This window comes from Vulpes lagopus, chromosome 1 (assembly GCF_018345385.1).
Source record: "Vulpes lagopus strain Blue_001 chromosome 1, ASM1834538v1, whole genome shotgun sequence".
NCBI lineage: Eukaryota > Metazoa > Chordata > Mammalia > Carnivora > Canidae > Vulpes > Vulpes lagopus.
In genome coordinates, this window is record NC_054824.1 from 50417874 (window position 1) to 50441399 (window position 23526).

Sequence of the window (23526 nt, forward strand, 5' to 3'; positions counted from 1 at the left end):
TTCTAAAATATGTTCATCATTTTCAGTGTAATCAAATAAATCAACCACTTTAACTTTGACATTTAACAGAAATATAAAAAAATAAATGCTGCAATTTTCAAGGTAGTTATCTTAGACTTTGATATCAGTATGAGCATTTTCTGTTTTTACAGATGTAGAGTTAGGGCTCTCCATAAAGCTTTACAGAGTACTTACCAGGCAAAGGACACACAAAGAATAATGCACAAAAGGTTGGTGTAACTGTTTAAAATCAGACTTGGCTATTTCTTTGGTTACTACGATCTATGTCTATATTTATACAACCTGAATCTTAGATAAAAATATAAAATAACCCAACTGTTTTAAAACTACCTCTATCTGGAATGAATTTATTGGGGAAAAAACATGTTCCCAAAATTGAACAGTAATTTTTACCTTGAATTATATTATACAAGGACTAGAAGAGCTTGTAATAAATGTAAGATAAGAGTGGGAATAATTTACACGATATTTTATCAATTTCATAAGTTTTTGTTTTCTTATATGAAGATTTCTTACAGGATTTTTTTATGAAAAAGTATATGTGACAATATGCTAATTGTCTAGATAGCTTTCTGATGTCTCTACTTGGAACTGAATGATTCCCTAATGTCTGCCCCTTTGAAAATGTGCAAGACTTTACCTGGCTAGCTTACACAATTTTTCATAAGCTGATTGAAAACACCAGAAAAAAGAGAGTTAAAGGAAAAAACGAAGAAAAGGGATATTTGGAAAGTCTTCATAGACATTTGAAATGATGAAATAATTCAAAAGTTTTGTAAATTACTGAGTTTCAAAAAGGAAAAAAGGCATATAACTGTAATGTCCCTGTACATAAATTTACAAATTTCTGGGGGAAAGCTGAATATAAAAGTATGATATATGTAGTTTTCCTTAAACAGCAAACTTCTTAAAAATAGATACCATATTTATCTAATTTAAAATGTAATATGGCTATCATAATGCATGCCTGTGAAATTATCTAATGATTAAAAAGTATACATTAGCAATTTTATATTTGAAATAGCACATCTGTCACTGTATAGTGACATACATAGTGTATGATTATATAATATTTAGTTTGTTCTTATCTTTGACACTGGCAAAGATCATTAGATAGATCACATGTTTTTCACATATCAACATCACTTTTAAAAATGAAAATTAAGGAGTGCTTCAGTGGCTTTTAGTCAGTTGAGCACCCAACTCTTTTTTTTTTTTTCTTTTTTTATTTACTTATGATAGTCACATACAGAGAGAGAGAGAGAGAGAGAGAGAGAGGCAGGACACAGGCAGAGGGAGAAGCAGGCTCCATGCACCGGGAGCCCGACGTGGGATTCGATCCTGGGTCTCCAGGATCGCGCCCTGGGCCAAAGGCAGGCGCCAAACCGCTGCGCCACCCAGGGATCCAGAGCACCCAACTCTTGATTTTGACTCAGGTCATGATCCCAGGGTCCCGGAAGAGAGCCCTACATCTGGCTCTGTGCTCAGTGGGGAGTCTGCTTGAGGATTCCCTCTCCACTTCTCCCCTTCTCTCTCCCCCTGATAATGTTCTCTCTATCAATAAATAAATAAATAATAAATAAAAAGGAAGATTCTCTGTCCCATCTGTAATTCATTTGGTTACCCAATCAATCGTAATGTTAAGAAACTATTTACGTGGAAATGAATTCTAACAATCAGGTTTGTTTACTGATAGGGAAAGAGTAAAGACCTTGGATTTGGAAATATCTAAGAGCAAAGAATTTTGAGAATTTCTCCCAACTTCAGTTCTCTCATTTGTAAAGTAAGACTAGAATACCTAGGCTCATAAGATTCTTTTAAGGATGAAAATATTAAAACTAATATTAGTATAAATAGAGTTTTTGGAGACTTCCATTAGAAAGAATGTGCAATTGTAGGGAAGATTGGAAGGTAAAGCAAGGATAAGAGAAGAGATTATTTTGGTGGTTCTTTTTCTCTACCTCTTTCCCCTTCCTGTCCTCCTTCTCTTCCTTCCTTTCCTTGGAAAGATCTTCTTGGGTTAATTCACTGAAGTAGAATCCTCTGTCATTTCCTATTTCAGAAATCTGATTTCAGATGGACACAGTAAATTCAGTGTGTTAGAAGAAGCAGAGTTGCCTAAATGTTTCCTATGAAATGCTAGTTCTATAGAACTATAGAACTATAGGTGTTTTTGTTTTGTTTTTGTTTTTTTTTTTACTGTAGTAGAAGGGAAACTTTACCTAAATTTATTTTCTCCATGGAATATATCTAGGAATCCATTTTTTAAAAGGCTATATGTGGTTGATAGACAAATATTTATATATTTTGGATAGGCACAAAATGTTTATTGAGGATTCCTATTTTTATTTAGTTAGTGGAAATTCAGAGAAATCATACTAACAGCATTTTGTGTTCCTGAATATATGCATTATTTATAACCCTTTCCTCTACTGAGCATACATATGTACAAGCACCTGATACCACAATTTCTCTTGTTCTCTATTCCTGGGAGTTAAACAAATTTTTCAGCCTGTGGCTTGGGAGATGCCTGACCCCCAAATGCTGCTCCTATTGCCCCTCAGAGAGTTTGGTGTGATGCAACATTAATTCCACATTTGCTGCCAGTTAACCTGCCATACTTCAATTTCTCAATTTGTCCTCATGGGATATGGAGAATTTAGAATCTGTCCTCTACTTAGGAGACCCATTCCAACAAAACGAGAAGGAGTTCATGGATCATTTATACCTAGTCACCTATGAATGTCCACAGGACCATGTGGCAGAAACCACCACATTTGGACCCAAGTAAAGATTTTTCCAGATAAGTAATTACTTCCTACTTCAGAGCTAGCACCATGGCAGTCAACATGGGGATATATTGGTAGATGATACATGACTCTGCTCTCATGAAGTTCTCAATCTAGTTTCAGGTAAGGGATATGCTTTAAATAAAGAGAGGTGGGAATCGACATGGGAAAGCTAAAGGAAAGGTATGCATTTGAGGAATGGTGAGGAGTAAGACTGATTTGCATTCTGGGTGTTCTTGGGAATCAGAGGAAGTTTACATGTGGGAAGGATGAAAACAGGAGCAATGGAGAGCAACAGCTGCTTTTGCAGACAGAAATATCAAGATCAAGACACAGCTGGAGAATCAGTAGTCATAGTGAATCGGCTGGTTTGTGAGAAGACTAACTAGGAAACAATTCAGACGTGAGAAAATGAAAACTAAAAATAGGTAGTAAAAGCTATTGTAGAGAAGAGGAACAGTGGACGGGTATATTTAAAACAAAGAGATTGTTATTAGAAGGCAGAATGATGCAGAGCATAGCAGCACAAGTGTTATAATCAGGTATGGATCAAAACCAGCTCTGCCTCACCTCAGCTTTGTCATTTTAGACAATTTACTGAAGCTCTGTCCCTTTATCTTTAAAATGGGATCATGCCTACCACAACATTTATTGTTAAAAATTAAATAAAATATGTGAAAAAATCACAAAGTGCTCAATAAATTATATCAATATTAAATATTACATAGATTAGAGTTTTATTTGATATTGAAAATGCAAAGGACTAAATGAAAGGTGACTGTTAGGTTCTTGAGATGACATGATGTTTTAGAATATTTCAGTGCATTGGCCTAAGATCTTTCCAAGGAAAGGAAGGAAGAGAATGAGGACAGGAAGGAGAAAGGGATAGAGAAAAAGAACCAACAAAGGAGTCTCTTCTCTTATCCTTGCATTTCCTTATATTCCTCCCTAATTATACATTCTTTCTAATGGAAGACTCCTGAAAACTATCTATACTAATATTAGTTTTAATATTTTCATCCTCAAAAAATCCTGTGAACTGGGGATCCCTGGGTGGCGCAGCGGTTTGGCACCTGCCTTTGGCCCAGGGCGCGATCCTAGAGACCCGGGATCGAATCCCACGTCGGGCTCCCGGTGCATGGAGCCTGCTTCTCCCTCTGCCTGTGTCTCTGCCTCTCTCTCTCTCTCTCTCTCTCTGTGACTATCATAAATAAATAAAAATAAAAAAAAAATCCTGTGAACCTAGGTATTCCAATTTTATTTTAAAAGTGAGATAACTGAAGCTTAGAGAAATTCTCAAAATCTTTTGGCCTTAGATATCTCCTAATCCAATGATGAAGATAAAATGAACAGTCAGGATGGAGAATCATTGGTAGAGAATTGAAAACACATGATTTTGGAAGTGGACAGGAAGAAAGCAAAATTCTAAACCACATTATGATAGGCTAATGGAAACACGTTCTTAATGAGAAAGAAAAGATGTAAGGGATTTAACGTTTAGTTAGGTAACAACCTTCGAAAAACCCAGCAGTTGATAGAGAAGAACAAGACATAGAGATAGTGACTGCTAAGGCCAGTTTTATTAACTGAAAAAAAATACATATTTGGATCACTAAGAGATGTTACACCTTAAAAGTTCTATTTCAGCTGCCTGTAAGTATTAAAAGAACAAAACAATTAATGTTGAATCACTATGTTGTGCACCTGAAAGCAATATAACACTGTATGTTAACTAACTGGAATTAAAAACTTTAAAAAGAAAGAAGAAAACAATTCAAAGCAACAATATTTCCATTGTAGAGGAGGAGGGGCGCTGGAATGGAAGTTTGGGCCAAAGAACAGTGAGAGAAATTGACTGGGTGGAAGCAGCCGTGTAGAAGTGTTGGAAGGAGCTATTAGGGTTGTGGACATATGCTTAGTGTACATTTTCCATGTAATAACTACCATATGTACTTTAAACAAAATACCATTGTAAGTTTCAGGCTGTTACACAAGGAAGAGTATGTGAAGGGAGATGCAGGTACTGAATCATGTTCTTTTCTAGAACCTTAAGACATCAACAGAGGCATCTTCCTACATAGACCCCTGTGACACTCAGCAGTTTATCACTAAGATAAGTTGCCCTTTGAAGAAAGCTCTCCAATCTGATTTATATGGTTTCCCCCCTTGCAGATTACCTTGACTCCCAACTAAAGTAAACATACAATCTGGAAATAGTGAGCTCTAGCCTCCCACTTCAGTTCAGTTATTTAGAAAGTCCCTATCATATGCCTACAGTGAGAGTCTGGCCACCTGATCCAGGTGTTAATGCAAGAGTTAAACACCAGTCCCAGAGTTCTGGAACTCTCAAAGCATATCAGACCTGAGAAAGCCACTCTTCAGCCTTATTGGCAACCAAAGGAAGCCATTCCACCCTAAGCTGGAAGCCAGCAGAAAGGAAAGGGACAATGGGCAACAGTTTCTGGCACAGAGGCACACTTTCATAACATCATCAAGCACTCACAAGGGCCGCAAAGCAGCTCTCATTCATTTTGTGCAGTTTTATCTAGTTTGAAACCAATTTGTTTACTGTGATTTGTACCACAAGCCCAAAACAACTGCTTTCCAAAGAGTAATGAGTGAGAAGAAAAATTATGTTGTACCTATTCTTATGGCTTACTAGATTTCTATATGATATTAGAGCATTTTTGCAAATTTGAGACTGAAGAATATTTGCTGATGTTTACAATCTGTAAAAGGTTTTCCTGAACCCATGAAAAAACTCTAGAAAGTGGTTTGAGACAATCTGATATACTAATGGAAGACAAACAATTGTCATTATCAATGAATTCTTAGTAAATCTCTACTCCTTGTTCACCTATCTCATCTACAGGATTTTATTTGTCTAAGTACCAAGTGTTCTTTATTCTAAGGGGTCTCCCTTTAAGATGATATCCCAGTATATAGGTGCCAGGGCAATAACTATTAAGTGCCCACATATGGTGTTTTATGGGAATACATGTGATGCTATTATACTGTTGTCACAAGAATACTTGGCTCTTTAGGCCAGGAATACACATGCTCATAATAAATTATTTTTATGACTTCACATACACAATCATGATGCACAGAAAGTATAAAGGAAAGATTGCTTATTTTATGCAGCCTTGGCACTAACTCCATCCCAATTATAGGCAACAAGGGGATTGTATGAAGCCAATGAAAGCACAAGAGTGGAAAATGGAAAAGATAACACTATGCTTTCACGTACTGAAGCCTGTTATTGTTCAAATTGTAGCAGTATTGTTTTGTTGTTTTATTTCCCTCCATGATCTTACATGCTCCTTCCTTCTCTAGTGATGCCAAAAGTTGAGTTGTCTCACTCATCAATGGCAACTCTTTAATCTTTCCTTTTTGGCTTAGAGCAAACAACAAAGGTAGTCATGGATGATTCATACCATCTTTTATGCTCAGAGGCAGACTTTTTCCCCCTCTCTTAAAAACACCCAAGGCTTTAAGAGTAGAGGTGGGAGAAAGTGAAGGTAGGAGACAGCTGTTCTCCTGTTGTTTCTGTTGAGGGTTCATACACTTCAGTATTTCCAGATTACAGCCGTGTGAAACATTTTCTGCAAAATAGGAAGCCAAGCCAAATTTGCTGGGTTTCAGGTCTGCAGACAAAATTTAAACCAGCTGGATTTTATTGGGAACTTTTGCATGCAAGTAAACCTAGCGGTGAAACTAAAGCCAGTGTTTGTCTCCACTGGAGTGGGCTACATCTTTAGGGGCTATCCCCTCCATGTCTCTTCCCTTGAGAGAGTTTTGAATTTTGAAAGGTCCTAAGAGAAACCTTCCAGATTATTCCTTAGAGTACCTGATTGAAATTTTAGCTGATGAAGGTGGAAGGTACAACTAGATATGATGACTTTCATTGTCAAATCTTAAGATAAATGAGAGGAAGCTTGGTCTCTTTCTGCAATCTAATTTTAAATTACCTCAATTAAAATAGCAAATGATTCTCTATACACATATACTTACCAAAACTAAAGCCCCCCCCCCGCCCCACCCACTAGAGTCTAGTAAAAGTGCCAAATAACGGCTGCCTTATTGGATTTGTACACAGCAAAGTCCCAAACCATAATCTGAATGTGCCCAAAGTGAAAATTACCATTTTCCTTGCTAAAATAATGAAATTGTATAGATTTAAACATATAAATAGGAGCAAAGGCATATGCCCTATTAGACTATGGAGAGAGTTCGTAATATGTTATTATGAAGTTATTTAGAATTTGGGCAACAAAACAATAAAAAGTAATCCAACACTAGAGAAAACCATTTTCATTACAAATCTCAATTTAGATCTTGAGTAGAAGGAGTATTTTTCAAGGACAAAAAAGAAGGGAAATGATACACACTTTCTTAAAATTTTAGTATAACCATAGGAAGAAAAGGTTCTTGGCAGTCTTTTGGGAATAAGAAACATAAATCACTTCAGATATGTCATTATACACAGGCAGTATGGAGATTTGCTTAAAATGCACTGGCCTCAAAATATCTTCAGTCATCTAGTCCAAGAATATTAAGTACATCTAATATCAGATGTAATCTATTTCTGTTAAAATATTACCAAAATTTAATATGCATGAAATCTGGGAGGTCTAAGGAGAGGATAACTGACTTCCTCAATGTGTAGTGGCTCAAACTTGTTTTCTATTTTTGTTCTTTATTTTACAATATACTGCCTCCCATCAAACACATTTTTTTCCTGAAAATCCTCCTGTGTTTTTTTTATTTTATTCATTTATTTTTAATTTTATTTATTTATTTATTTTTAAAATCCTCTTGTTATATAGGTATATTCCCTGGGAGATGTAACATCAATTGGCAATTCTAAATTTCCCATTATTAAGTGAAAGGAAGATATATTATGGTTTTTAACATCAGTTTCTGATGCCCAAAATTTCCTTGTTAAATTCTGCATCTATTGCCTTCCATGTGACCTTGGAGAAGTTACTAATTTCTATGTGACCCAGTTTCTTCTAGGGTAAAAGAAAGAGCCTCTACTTCATATATTTCTTGTGAAAATTAATCAAGACATATAAAATGAGTAGAATAGTGACTCACACTTAGTAAATACTCAGTTTAGGTTGCAGGACCCTGAGTAAACAAAAGCCAAGTAAGCCAGTGTTCATAGCCAGGGTACAGCTTTAAACTGGGAAACAGTATCTTTATTTATTAAACCTCGATTTTAAGGATATTATATCTATTATAGTTTCAGTTTCCTCTGTGTTATCATTTTACAATGTTGATATGAGTTTGCAAGCAGATCCATTAAAATGTTCATTGCAGTTTGTCAAATTGTAGGACTCTTTTCAGGAGTTTGTCCAGATCCTAATATTATGAATATTAACACAATATTTTAAAGATCTGCTCCTGGCCATTAGTTCTTCACTCTTTCTGCAGTCTCTTTGAGGCAGGTGATAATTCGCTCTAAGAGCACTAACACCTAATAGTTATTGCTTTCCATTATAAGTGATTTCAACTATGAAGCTAAAGGCATGGGAGAAGCTGATCTCTAGGTTCTACCTCTCTATTCCAAAGACTGGAGCCTTCCAGAATAGCTCCAAGTACCATGAAAGAGGTCAGAACATTCCATGTAGTCTAACCTGATAAGTTAGTAAGTCTAACTTACTCACTGCTATACTTGAGAGGTTAAGGCAAATCTAGGGTGAACTGATAGATCTTGGGATTATTCCATGTGTGGAGTTCTGATGTGGATTCCAACTATCAAGACAAAGTTTTATTTATTTATTTTTCATTCATTCATTCATTCATTCATTCATTCATTCAAAGGTCCTTTAGAATTGTAAGAGTCAATATGGGGATACGACTTACTCCAATATATTACGGTTTCATATTCAGGGTTCAAACAAGTAACCTTATCTAATGAGTTCCCCTCACCACCACCCTTTGGCTGCTCTTTGCCTCCAAGACTAATTTCACTCAGTGTGAACCCCTATTTTCTAAATATCATGTATTATATGCTAAAACTCAACTGATGACACTGTTCTGTTGTTTTTTGACTCATGACTTTTATCCATCAGATCAGTGGTTATCATGTGGACAGTGAAATTTTTGGGCCAATGAACATTTTTCTACTGATCCATGTTTACTTTTTCATGTTTATAACATGACAGTCTTGGCACTACTTCTGGGATATAGTAATAATTTATTTATGCTTAATAAAAAAACAGACATAATTTCATTATTCTTTAATCAAAACCAGTGCCTCTCTTGCTGTTGACTCTGGGGATGTTTTATTGTGTGGGGATAAATTGGAGGTGATGAGATCTTCTGCTTTACTGACTTGGTAAGCAAATTGAAACATTTAAGAGTCATGATTTCAGGGATTGTATCTTTTTTGGTGTTCTTAGAACAAATCTAATATGGCAAGGGAGAGGTTCCCCACATCAACAAGCAATTCTCAAGACATCAGTTGGGTATCCTTTAGTTCAACTCAATTCTGACACCACTACCCAAGACAGTATCAGATTCTACAAGTTAAGGTGTCAGTCCTATAAGATCCCTCCCTTCTATCACCACTTCAGATGGTAGCTGCAAATCCAGGTCGTTACCTGTACTTTGGTATAACTGACTATATATTAGAGGTTCCTAGGACTTCCTCTTTGGTTCAATACTTGGCTAGAGTATCTCACAGAACTCAGAGAATTGTTTTGCTTCCTGGATCACTGGTTTATTATAAAAGGATATAACTTAGGAAGAGCCAGATGCAAGAGATGTGTAAAAGAAGGCATGGAGAAAAGTCCAGAGCTTCCATGTTCTCTCTAGGTACACCACTCTTCCAGAATCTCCATGTGTTCACCAACCTGGAAGCTCTCCAAACACTGTCCTTTTGGGTTTTTATGGAGGCTTCATTACATAGATATGACTGATGAATTCATTGGCTATTGTGTCAACCTCCAGGCCCTCCCCCTCTCCAGAAGTTTTGAAGTTAAGTGTGGGTACTGAAAGTTCCAACCCTCTACCCATTTACTTGGTTGGTTCCCCTGGCAACGAGCCTTCCATTAGCTTTCCAAGAGTCTCCTAATTAACAAAGGACACTTTTATCTTTCTTGTCATAGGAAATTCCAAGGGTTTTAGGAGCAATATGCCAGGAATAAGATAGAAAAGTATATATTTTTTATTATAAATCACAGTATCACAGGACTTCAAAAACCAATGTTCAAATGCCTCCTATAGAAACATAGAAGTGGTGCTTATAGTGATGATTCAAGTAAGAGAATATTGCTAGACTCTGACTGATTTCAGGAAAGAGCCAACCAACCTAGTGTTTCTTAAAGTGTGATACATGGACAAGCAGTATGAAAAACACCTGGGAACTTGTTGGAAATGTGGATGCCCAAGTACCATCCCAGGCCTACTGAATCAGAAACTCTAGGGGTGAAGACCCAACCATCAGGTGATTCTCATGGAGCTAAAGTCTGAAAACCATCATTCTAAGCTATCTCAAGAAGAGTTTTCAAAATTATAAGAACATCTACGTAAACTGTCTCCTGACACTAAGACACATAGTGTCCATGAAAAAGAGATTACTACATTGACAAAATGCATCTGGCCAATTAAGGTGGTCTATTTCTCAATAGCACATACATTGTTATATTTGAGATACATAAAGTACTTTACACACACACATACATTCATGTGTGTAAAATACTAGTAAAATCTAATTTTATCTATCTAGAAAAAAAAAATTAAAAAGGTTCTCAAGAGATTTAGGTCATGCTAGTCAAAGTGTGATCCCTAGACCAAACAGCATTAGCATTACCTGGGAGCTTGTGAGAGATGCAAATCTCGGGCCCCATCCCTAACCTATTGAGTCAGAATCTGCATTTTAACTAGAAGCCATGTAATTCTAATACTGAGATCAATTGTCTGAATTCATCATCTGCCCTAAAATTATCTAAAGATATTTATAGGATGTCACTTATCTTGAGAAAAATAATACCTTAGATCATCTAGAAATAATCCTGTCTCCCACACCACCTATGTAACATCATAATCATTTTCTAAATCCCTCAAAATCTGTATGAGTTAATATTTCCTGAATTTCACTATGTTCTGGAAATTTCATTACACAAATTAATTGATATAATCTCAGCACCAACATTCTAGGTTAGAATTGATTATATTTTCTATCTCACTGACAAGAAATTGAGGCAAAAGGAGAGTAATTTGTTCAGTTACCTATCTTATAAATGGTGAAGAAATTGTCTGAACCCAGATAAGCTGATGCCATATTGCCTCTCTATGATTGTGCTCTCTAATAAGGTATACTAACATTTCCAAACACATCATCTGATTATTAGAGGGATTGCCATTGATCATGGTTTTTAACTAAAATTCAAGAGTGAGGCTGAGGAGGAATGAGGTAGAAGAGGCCCTCTTTATGCTTTAGATTTGAAATCGAATAAAGGTTAAATACAATGATTTATCCCTGAGGCCCCAAACCCAAAGATATATCCAGAATTCTAAGACTGCAAATTAAATAGCATAAAAGCTAAAAGTTACAGAACTTATCAAGATTCTAAGTTTTTTTTTTATTGGGTGGTAACTAAGTCATTCTAAAGAACTGTTTTTTTTTTTTTATTCTTTTCATTGCTAACTTATAACACACATCCCTGTTCACTAAAGAAATTAAGAGTTTGTAAATAATGAAAAACAAGATCCTAAAGGAATAACCATTGATCTCTAAGAGGAAAAATATACACTTATAAGTGTCTATGAATTTGATGGACTACAAATTCACTATGGAGCCACTTTAATCCAGAAAATACAAAATACTGGACTAGTTAGAGACTGTGCTATAAATATGAATACAGAGAAGAGAAATTCTGTTGAGTGTTCCTTGGAAAACCAAGAGGCTTTTTTAGCACCTGGACTGAATTTGAAGGAAACTGGACTTGAATTAGAGTGTTGTGTAGAAACCAAAAAAAAAAAAAAAAAGTCAGTGGTTTTGGCTATATGAAATGATTTATTTAAAGCCAAAACTTAACATAAAGCTCCTGGAATATTAACCTATGCGAATTGGCTATAAGAGAAGATGTTGTGTGTGTGTGTGTGTGTGTGTGTGTGTGTGTGTGTGTATGTGTCCATATATGAGAAAGACAGAGTGGGAAAGGGTCAGGGATATTTTTGCAATGGAAATGTCTTTCACAATTCACTTAACGCACTGTTTTATTTATAGTCTATAATCTTCCTTTCTCAGACAGTGATCAGATGACAATAAAATTAAGAATTTATAAAAGTGAGTTTGAGCCATTATGAATTCACATTGCACAATCTTTAAATGACTTTGCTAAAAATAATTGTAAAATTTTATTCAATTTAGAAAAAAATATATATAACTACATATTATGCACCTCTATACATATAAGGTGTGTTTAATGGACTTTCTATTAAAAATGTTCACTAATGGAATGTTATTTTTAAGATACCTTCATTGCAAAAAGACATTGTAAGGCAAGAGGAAATGCAGCCAAATACAGAATCTATACATTGAATACATAAAACATAAATAAAATGGTCTTACTAGGAATGTTGATATCTAAGATGAGGCCTCAATAGGCAGATGGGTGGAAAGAAGGGCTACAAAAGGAAATTTAAAAAGTTACTAATTAAAAGGTCTCTTTTCTCAAGCATCTCAAAGGCTATATGCCTTTTTAGGAGTTTTTTTTTTTTTTTTATGAATTAATGAGAGACACACAGAGAGAGAGATAGAGAGGCAGAGACATAGGCAGAGGGAGAGGCAGGCTCCATGCAGGGAGCCCGACGTGGGACTTGATCCTGGGACTCCAGGATCACGCCCTGAGCCAAAGGCAAACGTTCAACCACTGAGCCACCCAAGCATACCAAGAGTTTCTTTATTAATATTTCATAAAAGATACTTTTGCAAATCTTGGGGAGATATTTTTTCTTTATTATTAATAGAGCTAATCATATCACAGAGTTAATTAAGAAAATTATACACATTTAAGAGCAAGACTATGTTAGGATCAGTTGCTTATTTACAGTGTTGACACCATCCCAGGATCAACTGTAAAATAGTTTCCTACTACTCAGACTTTTTGAAAATAGGTCTGAACTTCCTCTTTGAAAAGAGAAAAAAAAGTGTTGGAAAATGGAAGGGGCTTGAAATGTTTTTGTTCAAGTGAGCAGTAGCAGCTTGGTCTTGTTAATTCCTGATTCTTTTGGTCAAATATTTGAATTGAAAATTCCAGCTTAAGTGGAAACATAAATGACTGTGGCTGTTAATAAGGAAGCTGTATTATTAGAAGAGTTCTAATCAGGGAAAGAAAAACAACAGTTTTCAGAAGACAGTGCTGACAGCAGACACTGGTTCATTCATTCATTTATGTGTTCATTCATTTATTCATTAGCTATTTATTGAGTGGCTAATGTATGCCAACTGTGTTTTTAGGCACTGGGGTAAAGCAGACCACCTTGAAAGCTGCATGATATTAGTCTTGCCTTTCTGAGCACAGACGTTTCTCATTCTCTGAGAGGTGTGAGCGAAGAGAGGCTTTGGGACCTATGGCCGGTGACCAGGTTTTTCCCACATGTGGCTTAGAGCAGTGGTTCCCAAACTTGGTTGAAAATCACAACCACCTGCATCATTTTTAAAATGTTTAATACAGATTTCTGAGCTCCACCCCAGGCCCACTGAATTAGAATAACTGAGGTTACTTAAAATGTATTTTTGAATACATTCTCTATATATTTCTAAAAATGAACAGGTTTGAGAACTAACAGTTTAATGTCCATCTTCTCAATACTGGGGTTGCCTTTGTGATCATCAGGGTCTTCATTAACAGTGGAAAGATTTTTCCTAATAGAATTGGTAACAAGGTGGCTTTAGTTAAACATTAATAGAGAAATTCCTAACAAAGTGTATATAGTCTTTGTAAAACATCAGGAAAAGACACTCAGTGCTTCAGTCTTGAATCTGGGACCAAAAACAATGTTTTTAAGGGCCAGACAATTAAAATGTATAGAATATTTGCTATGTAACAGGTGCTTTATCTACTTAATTTCATTCATCCTCTAGATAAATACACTTTCTGGCAATCCCTAATAGGATAGCACAGACCCTTTATGCCCTAGAGCAAGGTAATAGCCACTACAGTGGAAGACCATTTGCTATTTGAAATATAGTTCCAAATAAGTATTATGAGTATTATAAGATCCATTAAGTTATTGGTTCCCAGAAAGGAGAGGATGGTATATCAGTGCTAAATGTAAATGGATAGCTGCCACACCACAGATCCACTTAGAAGTGGCCTTAAAGGATAATGTTAAAGGGAAAGCTTACCTACTCGCCAGATGTGACGAGTAGGTAAGAGCAGCACATCTGGTTGTTCACTTCGTAGAAAAAGAAGTGGATAGAAGTTAAGACTGATAGGCAGTAATAAATTGCTTGATCAGAGAGCTGAAAAGAGCAAATTTGGAAGATTGTAGACAAAGTTAGGCAAATGAGGTAAAGAGGAATGTGGAAACACCCATGGCAGTGGCACAAAGAAGGCAAATCTTTTTATCTTGGGTTAATCCCTTGCACAGTATCTACTACAGACCAGGCCCTCAACAACCAGGTAAACTCATAATCTACCCAGTGGAGGCAAATCATGCCTCCGCTTCAGCCATGCAAGGCCTGTGCAATGACCATGAAGAGAATAGCTATGGTGACAAAGATGGTGATTGTGCATGGGCCCCACAGAACGGATTGTCTCTCCCTAAGGCAAATCCATCAAAGACCTGCTAGTGATGAATACCAAACCTCCTAGCAACAGCAGAGACCTATACTGTGCCCACAGTCTGGCAGGTTGGTGGCAGATTGATAATACCATTATCCTTTTGCTCTAAAGGAGGCAACGATGCATATGGATGTGTCTTTGTTCCTTACCATCAAAACGCTTCCCCAAATACCTCATCTGTCTTTGTGCAGATGCAACCTGACAATGTTTACCTTGGCCTTTGCACCAAACATGTCCCTCTTTTCCTCTTCAGTGATTTTCTGTCACTGCAGCATTTAATGTTCATTGAGCTCCACTCCGCACTCATGGATATACTATCCACAATTTTCAGGGAATCAGGCTCATTGGACCATTCCTCAGAAGTGGAAGACAGGATCCAAAGAATCAAGGCTTTTCCCTTTCTTCTGTCACAAAAACCGTTCTACGATGCATTTCTCCAAGACCTTGGAAGGTCTCAAAAGGAGCAAGACAACTTGAAAGGGTTGGAGTGTAGTGTGGGTTAATTGCTCTTGACTGCACTGTACAGAGTTTTACAATGAAGATATGACCAGGTAGATAATGGCTGGTTTCCAACTAGAGACCAGCTAAAAATGAAGACTACCCAACATTGAAAGCTGCCTGCGTCTAGATTCCAAATAGTAAGATATAAGATTGAAAAACAATCTCCAGTTATAAAAGACACAGTATTTCTGAGTTAAACAAATTGGCTCAGCTATGCAGCAAAAATCAGATTAAAGGTATTACATTTTCACTTTAGTCTGTTGTTTAGATTAACTTAAATCATTACATGAGAGAGAGGGACATGGGAGTGAGGAATCAAGGAAATCAGGCAGACTTGGGAACCAAGTCAAGAAAGCACTTTTTTTTTTTTTTTTATTGTGGATACTGGCACATGTAACTGAATAAAAGCAAAAGAGATTAGAAACCTAACACATTTTTAAAGATATTATATTGCCAAAGGAGCCATCAATCCATTTGCAAAAAGTCTGTGACTGCTCAACTTTTAATGCCTCAAACTCTGAATAGGATATAGTCTATACGAGCTCCATATTCTTCCAAGGAGGGCATTCCTCCAAATCTACTTCAGGTATGGCTATGGAGGAAGATGGGTAAGGAAGAACCTTCCAGAGGGCAAAATGGGAGCCAGACAAGGTGGTTCTTCCCATTGCCCAAGGAAATCCACACTGCAAGAGAGGTTTCACAATGCTTATCAAGCAGGATTTCATTACTGTGTGCTATTATTCTCCCATTTTCCCTTATTTTGAATGGAAACACTTAAGATTATTTATCCCTGTTATAATATATGCTATACCTGTTAAAATATATAGTATATATTTATATATATACTGTATATGTATACACACACACACACGCACATATATAGGGTATATGTGGTGTGTGGTATTTGTGTTGGAGGGATTACAGGGAATAACTAATATTTTTAGTCATAGGTTACCTGTCTACTACAGGGTACCACAACATCTAGATTGCCCATCATCCAAGATCTAGAATAATCTTAAAACCCAAAACAAACTATCAAGTAGGTTGCAGATAATTGGAAAAAGAGGTTTGCCCTCAAGAATGTAAACCAGTTTAAGAGATAATGATGGGACCATCAAGGACATCTCCTAGGAGAAAATTAAAGAGTTACTCTAGTAGAGAGATTATAACTAATCCTTAAGCAACACAAATGTCAATTGGTCCATTGGATAAGCCTACAAGGTAAAGATAGAAGAAGCATCCAGAGTGACCAGAGGGGTAAGAACCAAGAGAGATAAAATGTGTATCAAGAAGGGATTAAACTATTCTTGAAAATGAGTTAACATTCCAGCAAGACAAGGACGTCTGGAATCTCTGACATGGATGTAGTTGGTACGTTGTAGGAAATCTTCTGTGAAGGGATCTACATCCAGAGACCAGGCTGGACTAGTTGGATCAATACATAAGAGGTGAAGAAATTGAAGTAATGAACACAGGCAAAAAAAAAAAAAAAAAAAAAAAAAAAAAAAAGAACACAGGCTACTCTTCTCAGGAATCTAGCTGTGAAGGAGAGAAGGTAGGATGTTAATTAGTAAGTCTTTTTTTCCTTTCCTTTTCATACAAATGGAGATCTTAAGTGTATTTAGAAATTAAGAGTACTTCTATTTCTGATAGTATGACAAAATTGGCATCATGACAGATTGCTCTTTTACAAGGATATGATCATAAAATGCTCCACACATTTTAAATGAAAGCTTCAAATGTAGAAAAAGCATTTATTAAAATTCAGTGTTCTTTTTCTAAAAAGGAAGTTACAGTCAAGGAAGAGAAGGGAACTTCTTTATTCTGATACAGAGTATCTACAGATAAAACGACAAACATTATGCTTCATGATAAAATAGTGAAAGAATGCTCCTTTAGGTCAGGAATAGGATAAATGTATTCAATTGTCACCATTTATACTTAACATTTTTCTGTGAGTCTTAGATGTGGAATGGAGAAAACAAAAAAAGTATAGTCATTAGACAGAGGAAACAAAACTGTAATAATTGAAGAGCATGTCATTACATAGGAAACACAAAAGAATTCCAAAAATTGTTAAATCTTGTTTTTAAGAATGTTGCTGCATACAAATGCATATATGAAAATCAATTGAATTTCTATTATCAACCACAGTTTGAAAGTATAATAGATTTGATTTGGAAGATGTTATTTGCAGCAGCAATTGTAATATTTAGTAATACCTAGAAATATTATAGCCAAAGTCTCAGAAGAAAATTATAATTGAGAAATTATTTTTATTGAGAAAATAAAAACTTATTGAAAGTCATCAAGGAAAATCTACATACATGTATTAGAAGGCTCAATATCATTAAAAATACATAAAGACAAATGTCTGGTCACAGGTGAAAAGTGGGGAGAGGAGGAGTGCTGAGTGGTGCCTGGTGCCCAGGGCACAAAGGAGTGGGGCAGGCAGTTGAGAACCTGCATGTCCCAAGGAAGTGTCAGGAGGCAGGAACGCATATGAGCTAAGGCTCCAAGCACTTTGCATAGGCTCCACTGGAGTTTACAAAACCCAAATTCAATGATGCAATTATTAAAAACTTCAAGATGATGTATGCAGAACATGAAGCACCAAGCTCAGGATCCTCCTAAGCACAGGCCCCATGTGACTACACTGACCACGTGCCCATGATATTAACCCTACTGACACCCATTTCCTGCTTTCACATAATGTAATTTTATTAGTTTACTGGACCTCAGAATTTTTAATCTCTTGGTGATTCTCATCTTCAGTAAATATTAAGAACCACTGTCCTAGACAATACCATACATGTGTATTTTTGTAATGCATCATGCATATGTGTATAGGTGTGCAGTTTGTTACCTCTGAGTTCAGGGAGAAAGGATGTGATATGAAGTAGAACTTCAAGAAACTTAAAAAATAGGGACATCTGGGTGGCTCATTCGATTAAGCATCCAACTCCTGATTTCAGATCAGGCCATGTTCTCAAGATTTGGGGACCAAACCCCACGTCAGGCTCTGTGCTCAGCACAGTTCTGCTTATTGTCTTCCCGCTGCTCCTCCCGAAGCTTGCTCATGCTGTCGTGCTCTCAAATAAATTTTAAGAATTTTTTTTTAATTTAAAATAATGGTAATGTTTATGTCTTAAACTGAAGGATAGATATATTTTTCATACATGTATTTTTTAAAATATTTCCCAAATTTTATTTTTATATATTTTCTATTCATATATTTTATTTATAGATTTATATATTTTCAGGTATAATTAACATAGTGTTATGTTACTTTCAGGTGTACAATGTAATGATTCACAATTCTATACGTTATTCAATGCTCGTCACCATAAGTGTACTTTTAGTCCCCTTCACTGACTTTACCCACTCAGCTCCTCTCTGGAAACCACCAGTTTGTTCTCTATATTTTAAGAGTCTGTTTTTTGTTTTGTATTATACGTTTTCTTTGGTAACTATTAATCACTTAAAAAACGTATTTTAAAATGGCAGTGGAAATTATCCACTTGAAGAATGGTTGACTAGTCAGGAAATGATTAAAAATCTTCCTTCTTTACATAACCCAGATAACCCAGATAGCAGAGTCAAGACCTGAGCCCAAGCCCACAATATATCAGATCATCACTTTGCCATAAGAGACTATGAACTCAGGATTATTGTAAGAGGCATGCAGATTAGTGAATTCTCACATATCAACATAAACTTTTTTTTTTCAACATAAACTTTTGATATAGACAACAAAAATTCCACTTCCCGGTACTAAAAAAAGGCAGATGTTTTCAGCAAAGGATATGAGTAGGTCAAAGAAATAGAATATTTCCAACAAACCACTGAACAAATGCTCAGCATCACTTATAATAAAAATGCAAATTAAATCATTAAGATTTTTTTCTAAGAATGTAACCAGAACAAGCTTTTTTCCCAGTTTCTACCAAATTTAAAAAAATAAAAATCCTATGGTCACTGTTTGAAAGGTATTCTGTTGAAATGCCAACTAAAATGTGCAATAACAATTATTGCAGTAATGCCTGTAATAATAAACAATGATATCCAACCTGAAGGTCCACATTAATAGATTAGTTATAAATCAAATCAATTATGGCATAAACATATGCATGCATGTGCACATACACCATGGGATACTCTGCAACCTTTAAAGAAATAAAGCATGAATATGTATGCACTCACAAATAGGCCCACTCCATATTTTTAAGTTATAAGGCAGTATGTAGAGTTTCATTCCATTAAAGAAATATGTATGTATGTGTGTGTCAGTGTGAGGCAAGCATCTATTTGGGTGCATACAAGGTATTTGAGTTATGTATGTATTACAAGGAAAAAAAAGTTTCAAAGGAATGTGCACCAACTTTCTTAACTTTGATTTTCTCAAAAGAATGGGATTGGGGGAAGAATTTATTTTTTATTTTTGTATTCTTTACATTTTGTTTAACCTTGTATTTTATCTGTATTGCTATGCTGTCCATTCCCTGTCAGATTTAACAGAGAAAGGTAGTCGTGCATTATTTTTATTTTTAAAAAATCAATCTTAAAAAAAAAAAAAAGCAAAACTGAGTCTTTAGAGGCAGAATAGTGATGTGTCCAAATCTCTTTAAGATGACTACAGTTGACATTAAAAAAGACAATTTTGAACAAGGCCAAAAAGAACATTCCTGTCAGAGCCAGGTACACCCACACTTGCAGACTGAAGCCTTCAACATAACAAGGAAACACAATAGTGCTCACTCCTTTAATTCTTTCCACATTTGTAGGACTCTGTCTTATCCAGGTCCTCTCTTTTGCTTTTTTCCCACCTCTCTCTCAGCTTTAACTGCCACAAATTTGCTCTGTGCAGCAAGATATCAGAGAAAAGGAAGTCTGTATGGATCCAGAGATGAGGAGTTAAGAGAAAGTTAGTGGTCAAATATCTAATTTGTTCAGGATGCTCATTTGCCTAAATCTGGTCCTGAATGCAGGAACAGAGGTGGGCTCTTTGGCGTGTTTTCAAAGCTTGGTTCTCATATCAGAACTAAGAAGTTTCTGCAAGAGGGCTTTGGGGCATGCTCAACAGACACTAGCTTGTTGTCTTTACCATTTCACAGGCAGGAGAACATAGCAAGCTCCCAGTCAGCCAGGGGGGGTTTGGATCCTGAGTCTACCACGTGCACCCTGTGTGTAGAACACTGAGTAAGACATTTCATCTCTTAGCTTCCTTTCCCTCATGTATGAAATGGGGAGGATAATAGTATCTAGCTCATTAAATTGTTAAGATTAGATGAAAAAATGTGACCAAAAATAAGCATTCAATAAATGCTGGCTACTTTATAATTATTTGTAATTATTATAAGACTGGCTTGAATGTATCAATTCAGATTCTTTCCAGATGAATTTATGCTCCAAGAAAGTTTTTCAAACTTCAGTGACCAACCCTTAGCTAGTAGTGAAGTCATTTTAGTGTGTGGGAGTCAGCATTGAAAAAAAATTAGTGGAATAGAATAATATTATGTATTTTTTTTAATAGAAGATATTGTGCATAAAAAAGCTAATGTAACATGCATTGCTTTCTGTGGTGTAGAGTCAAATGAGTTTGAAAAATAATGCTTCTAAGACAAACAAAGGTGACAAACTGAAAATCTTCCATAACTCCCTTCTCAGCCCTACTCCCTTTTGTTCCTTTCAAGCACAGGGAGCAGAAGTTCAAGAGCTTTGGAAATGAGCTGCACTGATGATGACCATTTTGATAATGTATGAGCATGCCACAGTGCTGTGAGAAGTCAGGTTACAGAGTTAGACAAATGGTTTATTCAGAACTGTCATTGCACTTCTTCTCAAGTACATGGAGCAGGGGATAAGGGTTTGTTAGAACTAGCCAGGCCTAAGGATTTAGTTTTTGTTTTGGTTTGAAACTGTTCCTATTAATTCAAGAACTGTGGCAGAAGGCCTCAAAATTTCCTTTCATTCAAAAAAAAAAAAAAATTTCCTTTCATTCTACAAACCCATCACCCGAAACTCCTACTTTTAGTAGGTAATGTTTGAAAAGGAAATCTCACAAAGTTTAGTCTGACTAGGGGAGTGAAGAAAGCGAAAGGGTTTTGAATTTTCATTTTTCCAAAACATTATATAGTATACACGTTATAGCAACTAAACACAATGCAAATAAAATGTAACAATGATTAAAAATACATGGGAGAAAATCAGGCCCAGAATTAGAATTAGATTACCAGGACTGGCATTTTTAGTAACTAAATTTTCATTGACTTGTAGGATCTGCATTTTTTTCCCCCTGGATTTCATTTACTATGGAGAAACCCACTTATAAATTACCATGATAATATAACTCTATGTATTTCTGTTGATTTAAATTATTTTATTTGGTATTTCCTTCTGTAATGCTATGAGCCATTCATTATAAGCACCCTTAGTTCTAATAGAATTAGCCACCTAATATTAATCAGAGAGGAAGATTATTTACAAAATATCAGTCAACACATGTAATGCTACAATTTTCCACTTTCTATCATGATTTCAATTGAAATATGAAATTTGATTTGAAATAGTGTTAACTATAAAAATTATAGAAATTCCACAGAGACCTCTGTTGGAATTAAAACCATACACTCTGAGTTGTATATCTATTACCTAATACACAACAAATAACAATTTTGATCACATTAGTTAATGTATCTAAGAAAAGTAAAACATTTAAAAATGTGTGTATCTATATATTGTTAAATGGGTATGGTATAGACATATACATATCTATATCTGTCCACTTTATAATTAAGTATAAAGATCTGGTTTGCAATGAAACAGTAAACATCTGTTATTTTCTCCTGGAAATGGTATTTACAGTTTCCATGGTTACAATGAGGAGCCAAGAGGCATGGGGGCATTTTAAGACATGGATGGTTCTAAGAACTAACTCTGAAGATGGATGACAGAGAAGTCCTGAATTAGTATGTGATCACATCCTTAGATCTTTTTTTTTTCTCTCTAAGATTTATCCACATATCCCTATCAACCACTTGCTCATTCCGATACTCTGGATAAATTAGTTAAATTCCTAAATCTGTTTTTTCATCCTTAAAATTGAGTAAAGTATACCTTTAGGGAATGTGTTTCCATCCTTTCATTACAGAGAAATCAGCAGACATGTTAAAGACTAAGATTAGAAAAGCTAAATCCAAGAGTAAATGTTTTACAAAGGTTGGGATACCCATACTGGTAAACTATTAAATTAATGATCTCCCCAATGAATCCAACCTTAAATATATACATCCTTGTATAATTTCCTCTCACAGTAATTCTGGGTCTTGCTATGGGACTTTCTCTGTCCAAAGAGACATTAGCAAATGTGACAGACATAGACAATTGGTAAGTACATGCACTTTGGGGCTTAGCTACTAGAAATTCTGCTGTCACCATGTAAGAGTCCAGGGTCAACCACTAGAGAGGACATGTGGAGGAGACTCATGCATCCCAACAAATAGTGCTTGCTAAACACCATTTTGGACCATCTGGCCTCAGCTGAGTCACTCAATGACAGTAGACTTGAGTGGTCCCCAAGTAAGATCATCAGAAGAACCACCCAATTAAGCTAAGCCCATTGTGCAGAATGAGCCAATAAATGGTTATTTTAAGCCACTACATTTTGGGGTTGTTTGTTATTCACGATAGACAACTGACATATTTAGTTATCTGGTAGGATAAACCTTTCATGCTGTTGATATTGAAATCAGTAAATGATACCTAGAAGTGACCAATCATAGACATTAAAAAAACATATACTACTAGCATATGAATGAGTAAAATAGCAAATACATAAAACGTAATCAGAAAATATATTTTAAAATGGAGTAGCAAACATAAGGTTTTCTTTGTTAAATTTTCTATGCTGGATTACTACTTTGTGCTGCATAGACAAAAACAAACAAAAAAAAAAAAACCTGTGTATCATTTACTGAATATATATAACTCACCAAAGCATGATCTTCCATGAAGGATATGTTGGAAAATCTTGCACAAAGATTCTTCACTTTGTGTAGTGGTCCTACAGGTGCACTGTACTTGAAGGACTGTCCCAAAAGTACCAATGTAAGCTGCTTTGCAGTCATCACTTCCCGAGCAAGTGAGGTCCTGCTGGCTTAAGGTACTGATGCAGAGCTCATCTTCATGGCACTTTCTAATCATATGCTGCCAGCATTTTGACTGAAATGTTCTATAGCGCCTCCTAGAAAGAATCAAGAAATGGAATTAGCCTGGATAATATTATCTCACAATAACATGTGGTACTGCCTCACCTAATGAAAGTCTGGCATCTGACAAAAAAGCCTTAAACATCAATACATAGCTGAAAACAAAATTAGTACATACAAGCATCCTGATAGAGACTGTAAAAG

At 35.7% G+C, this 23526-nt stretch overlaps 1 protein-coding gene across 2 annotated transcripts in view; it reads right to left on the minus strand.

Moving 5' to 3' along the window:
- Positions 1-23526, minus strand: part of GFRAL (GDNF family receptor alpha like) — a 54736-nt gene that overhangs the window by 8848 nt on the left and 22362 nt on the right. For both annotated transcript variants that reach the window (XM_041725784.1, XM_041725777.1), the window contains one exon: positions 23107-23357. In XM_041725784.1, coding sequence (XP_041581718.1) covers positions 23107-23357 — 251 coding nt within the window. The remainder of the gene's footprint in view (positions 1-23106; positions 23358-23526) is intronic.